Source organism: Pteropus medius, unplaced genomic scaffold, assembly GCF_902729225.1.
Source record: "Pteropus medius unplaced genomic scaffold, Ma_sr-lr_union100, whole genome shotgun sequence".
NCBI classification, from domain to species: Eukaryota; Metazoa; Chordata; class Mammalia; order Chiroptera; family Pteropodidae; genus Pteropus; species Pteropus medius.
In genome coordinates, this window is record NW_024343734.1 from 394200 (window position 1) to 404759 (window position 10560).

General features: G+C 60.9%; 1 protein-coding gene and 1 long non-coding RNA gene across 3 annotated transcripts in view; both read left to right on the forward strand.

The window, feature by feature from the left end:
* Positions 1–5220, forward strand: part of LMTK3 (lemur tyrosine kinase 3) — a 13860-nt gene extending 8640 nt beyond the window's left edge. Inside the window, 4 exon segments of the mRNA XM_039868615.1 lie at positions 3–969; positions 3373–3760; positions 4868–5028; positions 5192–5220. Of these exon segments, the coding sequence (XP_039724549.1) occupies positions 3–969; positions 3373–3760; positions 4868–5028; positions 5192–5205 (1530 nt within the window). The 3' untranslated portion in view covers positions 5206–5220.
* A 111-nt stretch (positions 5221–5331) lies between these two features.
* Positions 5332–8695, forward strand: LOC120606976 (uncharacterized). Of its 2 annotated transcripts, none has more exons than XR_005654028.1 (2): positions 5332–7989; positions 8181–8695. It is a non-coding gene; the product is annotated as an uncharacterized LOC120606976 (long non-coding RNA). The 2 variants fall into 2 exon arrangements; XR_005654029.1 differs by having other exon boundaries at positions 5332–7790.
* The last annotated feature ends 1865 nt before the right edge of the window (positions 8696–10560 follow it).

Genomic DNA, 10560 nt, shown 5'->3' on the forward strand with positions numbered 1-10560 from the left:
AGGCCGCGGGAGGCCCCGGGAACAGAGAGAAAGCCCCGGGCCCGAGCAGCGACCCCGCAGTCCTGGGCAGCGGGAAGAAAGCCCCAGGCCTGAACGAGGACCCGAGCAGCCTCCCTGTGAACGGGGCGACAGTGTTGGAGAACGGGGAGCGGAGAGTCCCGGGCGTCGAGGAGAAGGTGGCGGAGAATGGGGACCTGGGGTCCCCGGAGAGAGACGAGGAAGTGCTGGAGAATGGGGAGCTGACACCCCCAAGGAGGAAGGAGACAGTGCTGGAGAATGGGGAGCTGAGGTCCCCAGAGAGGGAAGAGACAGTGCTGGTGAATGGGGGACTGACACCCCCAAAGATGGAGGAGATGGTGTCAGAGAATGGGGGCCTGAGACTCCCCAGGAACACAGAGAGGCTGCCAGAGACTGGGCCTTGGAGAGCCCCAGGGCCCTGGGGGAAGATGTGCGGGAGTGGGGATCCAGCCCCAGAGACCTCAATGGAGAGAGCCCCCACGCCCAGCGTGCTGGCCTTGCCCCAGAACAGCGGGCAGACAGCCCCTGGCCCCACTGGCCAAGCTCCCAGGAGCGGGGGACTGGAACCGGGGAGCGAGAGGAGAGCCCCCGGGGCTGGGAGGCTGGACCTCGGGAGTGGGGGCCGAGCCCCGGTGGGCATGGGGACGGCCCCCGGCGGCGGCCCCGGAAGCGGCGTGGACGTAAAGGCCGGATGGGTAGACAGCACGAGGCCGCAGCCGCCTCCACCTCTGCCGCCGGAAGCACAGCCGAGGAGGCCGGAGCCGCTGCCCCAGAGAGCCAGGCCGGAGGTGGCGCCCGAGGGAGAGCCCGGGGTCCCAGACAGCAGAGCCGGCGGAGACACGGCACCCAGCGCAGACGGGGACCCCCCCAAGCCCGAGAGGAAGGGCCCCGAGATGCCACGGCTGTTCTTGGACTTGGGACCCCCTCAGGGGAACAGCGAGCAGATCAAAGGTGAGGTGGCTGCTGGGAGCACGGGAGCCAGGTCGGGGGTCCGGGGGGCACAGCCGAGACTCTCGGGCTCCTGGGTGGCAGAGAGGTCAGGCCGGCCGTGACAGGTGCAGAAGCTGGAGCCACACTGCCTGGGCTCAAATCCTGGCTCTTCCCTTCTAGTTCTGTGACCTTGGACAAATGACCTCCCTTCTCTGTGCCCTGGTTTCCTCATCTGCTAAAAAACAGATGACAAGGGTAGCGCCTACGTGATAGGGTCATCGTGAGGGTTAAATGAGGTAGGACTTCCACAGCCTTCAGCCCAGTGCCTGGCACTCGCAAGCACCTGCTTGCAAGCACCTGCTTTTATTATTACGATTCACATGGACCAGGGTCTCAAACTCAGATGCCCACGGGGGCCAGACGGTATTGAGGAATGAATGACGTAGGCTGAGAGAGGTGGGGAGGAAACTTCTCAGCTCCATTGAGGAATCCCCCCCAACCCCTGGGGTCGTAGAACCCACTACTTTTTCTCCTTAGAGTTCTGGGTGTTTTAAAGATTGAAACTAATTCAAACGGAAGCTTCTCTGTGCACTGGGCTGCCAGCGTGTGACCTCTGGTTTCGACTTCCCAACAAGCTGAGGCATTTATGGAGCGTGCCAGGCCTTGTGCCCGGGCCCGTCCGTTATCGGTGACCTGGAAGCTGTAGGAATACCTTTTCTGGAAACTGAGTTTGGGTCAGAACACAAGAAGTGTTTCGTCACAGGATGGGGATGATTTAAGAGAAGGCGCCCTACTTAGATGTAGGTGTAGGGACTGCAGGTCCGCGGAGTCACCTGGTATAAAAGTTACGAGTGACCAGATCCTGTTTTATACCAGCAGACTGACAGCCACACTGAGGGACGGTTACGTCTCCCTGTGTCAGGGGGCCTGTGGCTCTGGACGGAAAGGTCAGGAAGGGGGCCGAGTGGGGAACTTTCCTTCCCTGAAGCCCCAGCTATCAAACGCCACCACTTCCTTGAGTTGCTGGGGCTGCTGGGGTGAAAGCAGCTGTCAAGAAAGACCTCAGCGGCGTGGAAATGTCTGGAGAGCAGATGCTTTGAGACCTAATGGAGTGGTGCCTGCCAGGTTGGGTAAGAGGCCGAGGCTAGCTAACCAGCGAACTCTTGCTCATCCTTCAAGACCCCACGCGAGTTTCTCCTGTCCTAGGAAATCTTCCTGATTTCTAAAGGCTGTCATCCGGTCCTTCCTCTGGGTACCCACAGCTTCTGATAGCTCCCTCTATTACAGGCCCCACTCTACCCCATCACCCCGAGATGAGTAGTCAGGGAAGGCCTCGGTATGGAGGTGACTTTTGAGCAGACATGAAGTGAGCCGGGTGGACATAAGGTCCCCCTGAGATGGGCGCTAACTTGGCCTGTTCAGTGAAGCTGGTATAGAGTGAATGAGGGGAGGAGGGTTCACACCCATCTTCCTCCCCGTCCCGCCCCGATCCTCCCGTCATCCCCACTGTCACCCCCCACACTAAGGGAGGAGTGAGCGACCCGCCCCTGTCCGCTTACCAGTGAGGAAACAGACTCAGAAGGCGGATCTGCTTGCCTAGTGACACAGGGCAAGCGAGCAGATCCTTGGGATTCGAAGCCACCTTTCCTTCCCAGGGCCCTGAAGTCCTTCCCTCCCAGCAAGCTGACAGGAAGGGGTCTGAGGGCAGGGAAAGTGGTTAGATACTCCAATTTTGTCTGGTGATCGAGGGCCAGAGAGGAAACATGCAGGGAACATTCATTCCTTCAGCCAGTCATTCATCCCACAAATATTGAGTGCTTCCATGTGCTTGGGGTTTGGGGATGCAGCCGGAACCACAGGGACTCCGTGTCTGTTCTGTGGCAAGGCAAACATTTGTCACATCACCACAGAAATATAGTTATATACTGAGATAATCTGCTCAGGTTGAGAGGCCCTTGGTGCTGTGCAGTACAGGGCGGGTGGCCTGGCTTCATGACTTCCTGGGAGATCTCTGAAGGCTCTGAAAGCCTGGACAGAACTAGAGGACGAATAGGACCCGAGTTAGAAAAAGAGGGAACAGCCTATCCAACGGCTCAGAGGTGGGGGAAGGGGGAGGTGGTCCATGTGGCTGGATGGAAGTCAAGCCAGAATGAGGTGGGGACAGAGCCTGGGGAGGTCAGCAGAGCGAGGGCTCTCCGCGGTGGGCTTGGCGGGGAGAGGTTGGCGCTGGGGAGCCATGAGGAAGGTTAAGCCCTGGAGTCAGGGAAAGATCTCTCCCACTGGATCTCTGCGTGGAGAAAGGATTCCCAAGCGGGGAAACTGAGGTCCAGGTTGCAGCCTGAGATGACCTAAGAACACGCAGGTCTGTGGGAGGGCGTGCCTCAGTTTCCCCAGGAACGGTTCACCGGGTCTCTCCCTTCGCAGCCAAGCTCTCGCGGCTCTCGCTGGCGCTGCCGCCGCTCACGCTCACGCCGTTCCCGGGGCCGGGCCCGCGGCGGCCCCCGTGGGAGGGCGCGGACGCCGGGGCGGCTGGCGGGGAGGCCGGCGGGGCGGGGGCGCCGGGGCCGCCGGAGGAGGACGGGGAGGACGAGGACGAGGACGAGGAGGAGGAGGACGAGGAGGCGGCGGGCGCGGCGGCGGGGCGCCGGGGCTCCGGGAGGGCGCGGGCAGCCCCGGTGCCCGTCGTGGTGAGCAGCGCCGACGCGGACGCGGCCCGCCCGTTGCGGGGGCTGCTCAAGTCTCCGCGCGGGGCCGACGAGCCCGAGGACAGCGAGCTGGAGAGGAAACGCAAGATGGTCTCCTTCCACGGGGACGACTACCGACCCGTCGTGGTGGGGACGCGGGGGCGGGGCCTGGGGAAGTGGGGCGGGATTGAGGACGAGGTGAGGGCGCAGCTAGGAGGCGTGGGTCCCAGGGCGAGGGTGGGGCGAGGCCTGTGACGGGGGTGGATGCTAGAGAGCGCGGGAGAGGCCTAGAACTTGACAGTGGCTCTGGAAAGGAGGACACCTGGTAGTCGAGAGGGAGCCGGAAGAGGCTGTGGAGCAAGTGTCGAGAGGATTGGGGCGGGGCCCGGTTGGTGGGGGCGGGGCCTAATGAAGTTAGGGGCCGGGTTTGTACACCAGTGTTCTAGTGGTGTTGCAAGGCTAAGGGACTGGCTCAGGATGGAGCGGATCTTCCCCATTAGGGCGGGCCATAGAGAGGCTGCAGGTAGGGCTTAAGAGGTGCGGCTCGTAGTGTTAAAATGGTTTGCAGTGGTTTCAGGATGGGCTGAGCTAATGAATTGCGGCGGGGCCCCCGCAGATGGGTTGAGGATTATAAGGCTAGCGCTGGGGGCATAGTGTGGAAGAGAACAAGGGAGGGCGGGGTGGTGCTTGTGGACTGGGGCCGTGTCTGGATGAACCTGAGGCGGGGCAAACCGGGCCCTGAGATGAGTGGGAACAGGTTCATGAGCTGAGGCCTGGGCCACTGAAACAAAACCCCAGGAGGGCTGGGCTTAGGGACTCAGGGAAGGGTCGGACGGTGCTCAGGATGGGGTGGCGGTTTGGAGGACCATAGCAAGTTAATTCTGGGGCCCGAATTTGAGCTCCTGCGATCGATATCTTGGAGGTAGTTATGGCAGGAGGTAGGTAGGACGGACAGGACTTAGAGACATAGCGTTGGCTTCCGGTTTAGGAGCAAGCGAAGAATTCCTGCGATGGGCTGCTTCGCTGTGGGCGGGGCTCCGCAGTCGGGGGAGGAGCCTCGGTGGGGGTGGGGTTAAGGCTGACCTGAGGCTTCGAAAGAGATAAGGAAGATTAGGGGCTCCAGCTATTTCCAGAGCGCGCAGTAGTGAATTGGGATTCCTGAAGCCCAAGAATCGTTAGCGGGGTTTGTTGCTTCTTGGGATGCGGTGAGTGGCTTGTGACGGTTCGCCCCCTCTCGTCTCCCCTAATCTGCCTTCTCAGGAGACGCCAACCAACGAGCTGAGCGTCCAGGGCCCCTCCGAGGGGGATACGGACCCGTCAACGCCCCCAGCGCCCCCGACGCCTCCCCACCCCGTCACCCCCGGAGATGGGTTTCCCAGCAACGACAGCGGCTTTGGTGAGGGGCGGGCGGGGCGGAGTTAGGGGTGGGGCTGTTGGCTCCCGGTTGGATGCATGGGAGCTCTGGGAGGAGGTTTGGCCTGAGGGTGGGGCCGAAGGCTGGGGTGGGGCCCCAGAAGGTCTGAGGGTCTGACAGCGTCCTCTCCTCCTTACCCTCTCTGGAGGCAGTTTCTGAGTGGGCTGAGATTTTGCCTTCAGGCCCCCCCAGCCTTCTTCCCTGCCTTTCTCCGCCCTCGCACTGGAGACCTTTTGCCCCCCACCTGGGCCTCCCCACGCTCGACCCGCAGGTACGGTGCTTTGGACTCTGCCCATCGCCCACTCCGCCAATATCTCTGTCCCCATCTCTCTCCCCACATTCTCGTCCCCAACTCCGAATTTCCCTGCCTCCCCCTGCTCAGTCTCCTCCCTCCCCTGTCAACACTCTCTGCTCATCACCGAGACCCCACCCAACTCTGGAACCAGCTCAGACCAGGCAGGCGGTGTCCATCAGATGCGCTCCGGCACGCAGGCCCCTCCGTGAGCCTCAGTGTCCCCTTCTTTAAGGATCTCCTCTGAGTCTCGCCCATCTTTGCCCCTCTCTCGGTCATGCTCCCGCCTGGCACTTGCGGGATCCTGACCCCATCCTGTGTTCCGGGGCACATGTCGATCAGAGGCAGACAAGGAGAGAGAGGAGCTGGTGGTCTGCATGAGCCAGCGCCGAGAGAACCTAGCCAGGAATGGCCGCACTGCTAATAAGAATAGCGAGTACTCGCAGAGCCCCTGCCATGTGCTTGCTGCGTTTAAACCCATTTAATCCTCCTTCGATCCCGTGGAGTGGATTCTAATCTCATCCCCATTTTACCAAAGAGAAAACCGAGGCGCAGAGAGGCATGAGGAGCCAGGCTACAAACCCGTCCGTCTGCCTGGCCTCTGAGTCCGTGCCCTCCCCAGTAGTCAGCGTTCGTCCAGTTCCTTTTTCGTGGTGTCTCACATACCCCGTATGGCTAATCCTCACCTCCACCCTTCGTTTCTGGCTGTCCCGAAGTGAAGGCCATTCTCACAGCGAGGAGCAGGGCACAGCCATGTCTCACCGGCAGGGCTGGGGCTAGAGAGCGCACAGGCCAGGGCCCTCTGCTGCCTCCTGCTGTCGCTCCAGAGAACAGCTCCGAAGGCGGGGCTTGCGCTGGGCGGGGCAGGTCGGTAGGTGCGTGTGTCCCCCCAGGACAGAGCTGAGAAGATAGGAGGTGCGACTGGACCCTTTCAGGGAAGGGTTCCATTCCCGCTTTCCCAACCCGTGCCCGAGTCCACGCGTCGGCCCTGCCGCTTCCCTCTCTGTGCCTCAGTTTCCTCGTTTACAGAATGGGGAGAACGGGATTGGATTCATGAGATCGTTGAAGGGGTCGCATGGCTTAATCCTCCCCATGCACAAAGCATGGCGCCCTGTCACGCAGCGGTGGTCTCTGTGGTAGCTGTTACCACACCTAAGTCGATGTTTATTGAGTGGACTCAGTGAGCCCCGACCCGCCCGGCCCCCAGACACTGACCCCACAGCCCTGCAGCTGTTGCTGAGAAAGCAGATGACAAGAAAGGGCTTTGTCTCCCTGCACGAAGTGGCATTTAACCAGGGACTCGAGGGTTGGTTGTCCTTAACTAGGTGAAGGGGAAGGGGACAGTGAGCTAGCTGACTGGACAGCTTGCACAAAGGGCCTGAGGCAGGAGAGAGCTTGGCCAGTTGAGCAGAAGGGATGCAGTGTGTCTGGGGGTTACTTAGAGGGGGTAAGGCGAGAGGGGGCAGGGCAGGCCACGTAGGGCCCGAGAGTGAGTTGAGAGGTGGGGACTTGGTCCCAGGGGCATTAGAGAGTCATGCGAGGGCCGTGACAGGCAATGGGTGGCAGAGGACCCCCTTGGGGCCAGCTGGAGGCTGGGAGGGAGGCCGGGGCCAAGGGCCAGGAGAGAGAGAGGAGCACACTTCAACTCGAGGGCAGGAGGGACGGGACCGAGGACTGACTCTTCACTTGGCTTTGTCCTCAAGCGTCACCCCAAATGCCACATCCTGCCAGAGGCCTTCTCTGAGGCCCCCATAAGGACAGGGTGTGGTGGGTTCCAGAGCGTGGGGACATCGGCCAAGTGGTGAGTCATGGCCGAGGCCGGCAGGGCCAGCAGAGAAAATGACTTCACCTTTAATCACCAGGAGGGGAGAGGGAGGGCCTGAACGTGTGAAACCCTAAGTCCCTTTCATTCCGCCAGCAGCTAGTCCCCCTGCGGCTGGGCTAAGAAGTGGGGGAGCCTGTGTTATGTAGGACGGTGGGGCTCCCTTCCTCCTCAGAACCCTGTGCTCGGCGCGGCTCCGCCCCCTGAACCGATGTTCCCTGGGTACTGAGTGACCCCACGTATCCCAGTCTCCCCACACCTTTGAAAAGGACTCAAGGGTCACGCTTCCTATTTAAAGAGGAGGAAGCTGAGGCCTGGAGACAAAGAGTGAGGGCAGCGACTTGGTATGGGGTGGAGAGCGAGGCGAAATGCACCGCCCCGCAGACCTTGGTTTTCTGGACCTGTGCAGTGGGGGAGGGGAGGGGAACTTCCTTCCACTGAGAGAGGAGGGGTCACGGGAAAGCTCGGTGGGAGGGCGTTTTGTGGCAGGCCCTGTGCTGGATGCCGGGGATGCAACAGTGACCGAACACAGACCTGTCCCCCCTGAGCTTACGTCCTAGAGGGACAAGCGGACGGGGAGCTCTTCGACGATGGCCGAGGAAGAATGTGAAGAAAGCCAACCACAGTGCAGTGAGATAGAGTGACTTGTGGGGGGCGGGGCGAGGGGGGCACCCCCCTGACGGCGAATGGTCGAGGAAGGCCTCTGAGGAGGCGTTCCCTCCCAGGCCCGAGTTACAAGGGAAGCACTAAGGAAATGGGGTCCTACGCACTGGGAACCGCACGTGCAAAGGCCCTGGGGTAGGACTGTGCTTGGGGCCCGGAAGGAACGGTGAGGCCAGTGTGGCTGCAGAGGATGTGAATGAAGGGGAGGGGGTAGGTGTGGGTGGAAAAGGGGCTCGGCAGCCTGGGGTGGGCCTCGTGGGCCACAGTGAGGCCTTTGCTTTCACTCGGAGCGAGCCAGAGGCCATGAGTCTATCTGCCCAGTAATTCCATTTCTCTGACCACGTCCTCTGTCCTCAGGCCCCGTGGAGAACTGACCTCCCGAAGACCTGAGCCCCCCGCACCCCCAGAAGAGGGGTTGAGAGTAGAATCCTCTGTGGATGACGGAGCCACTGCCACCACCACAGACGCCGCCTCTGGGGAGGCCCCTGAGGCTGGGCCCTCCCCCTCCCCCACCATGTGCCAAACGGGAGGCCCTGGCCCCCCACCCCCCAGCCTCCCTGACGGGTCCCCTGACGCCCCTGACCCCCTCGGTGCCAAATGAGGCAGGAAGCCCCTCGCCCCTCCCTGGAGAGCCACCTTTACTGGAACTGAACTGAACTCTTTCGGGCCTGGAGCCCCTCGGCACAGCGGAGGCCCCTCCTCACCCACTCCCGGCCCCAGACGGGGCTGCAGGCTTTGGGGACCTGGACCCCCCCATCTCGCGTCTCCCCTTCCCCGCCCCAGCCTGGCCCCTGGGGGGGCCTCTGGTTCAAACCTTCGCGTGGCATTTTCACATTATTTAAAAAAGACAAAAATAACTTTTTGGAGGAACACGGGGCCTGTGTATGTTTCAGGGAGCGAAAAGGGGTGGCTGCAGGGAGTGGGTGCCGCCCAGGAGAAGCCGCCGTCCTCACCGCCCCGTTTGACAGACGGGGACATCAAGGCTCAGAAAGGCAGAGGGGCCCTGGCTTCCCCTGGATTCCATGTCCTGTCTGCTGCTGGCGTCACCGACCTCGGCTGCGGCCTCAACTTGCAATTCAAGAGGTGACAAGGAGCCAGCGAGGGTTGGGGAACGTGGCAGGTTGTGGTCAGAGCCGTGTGTCCACCAGGTGGCCCGTGGTGGTGGCCAGAGGCGGTGCCAGGGCCAGGGCTGGTGAGGGGATGTGCCCAGAAGTGACCGGCACGCACACCGGATGACCACATCCCTCCTGGCTTCTCAGAACGGCGCTGCCTGTCCCTCGAAGACCAGGATTTATCTCCCTGCCCCTGGTGGCTCTGCCTCAGCTCACCTGTTTGTCCACGTGACCACCCACCTCCCTGACATGCTCACCTCTTGCCTTCCCCCTAACCGAATCTCTCCGTGGGCATCTTTGGCATTGTCCTTGTGGGCCCCCTGTCTCCCCAGCCCAGTCCCGGCCCCCACCCGTCTTGCTGTTTCCCAATCTCTCCATTCGTGCCTTATTGCTCAGCCTCCTTCTTCCTGTCTAATTCTGTTTCTATTTCTTTGAGTTTCTCTGTCTGTACTTTTCCCCCTTGTCTGTGTCTTCCTGTCGCCTTCCTGTGTCTATTATGTTCTTCTGCCTTGCGTTTTTGTCTTGATGTCTTTTTCTCGATTTCTCTTGACTCTTGACTGATTCTGCCTCCATCTGTCTCCCCCCCTCCCGCCCGCCCTCTGCGTCTCTGATTCTTGGCTTCAGCCTGTCCCCCGTCACCTTGGTACCAGATCCACTTGCATATCGGAGGGATGCAGTTTGGATGAGAGAGGAGGGAAGGGACCAGAAGACTGGACCCAGTGGGGATGCTCTGGATCCCTGGCTTAAGGGGATGGGGGCATTAGGGTCACCTAGAAGTCGTGGGGGATGGAGAAGGGGAGGGAGAGGATTAGGTGGTGGCCTCTTCCCGTTACTGCCACTGCTAGGCGACCTGGTGGTGCTCAAACTGACCTTGGGACACGCCTGCCCAGGGTGGATGCTGCGTGGAAGGAGCTAAGCCAGGCAGGGGGTGAGGTTGCAGACTCCTGGTCTTAGGGCGGAGAGGAGGGGTGTACTAGTTCAGTAGGGCTGCCCTAACAATGTACAACAAATTGGGTAGCTTAAACCACAGACGTCCTCTCACAGTTCTGGAGGCCGGAAGTCGAAGGTCAAGGTGTCAGCAGAGTTCGTTGCTTCTGAGGGCTGTGAGGGGAGGATCTGTTCCCTGCTTCTCTCCCAGCTTCCGGGGGTTTGGTGACGATCGTTGGGGTTCCTTGGCGTGTAGATGCATCACCTCGATCTCCGCCTTCATCATCACATGGCGTTCTCCCTGGGTGTCTCCACGTCTAAAATGTCCCTTTGTGGAAGGACACCAGTCGCCTCGGATTGGGGCCCACATTAATGGCCTTGTCCTATCTGATTTCATCTGCAATGATCCTGTTTTCAAATAAGGTCACGTCCCCAGGTCCTGGGGGTTAGGGCTTCCCCACGGGAGTTTTGGAGGGACACAACCAACCTGTACCCCTGGGCGTTAGGGGGCCTGGGAGAGGAGGGAGTCGGAAGCCAGAATCGCGGTCTTTGAGAAAATGGATGGGAGATGGGGAGATACCAAAGGATAATTTTGAGGTGACTGGAGTCTGGCTTGAATGTTCCACAGGCGTCCCGCTTAATTTGCCCAAAATACAACCATTTGAGTTCTCCCTCCCTGCCCCCCAAACATCCCCTCT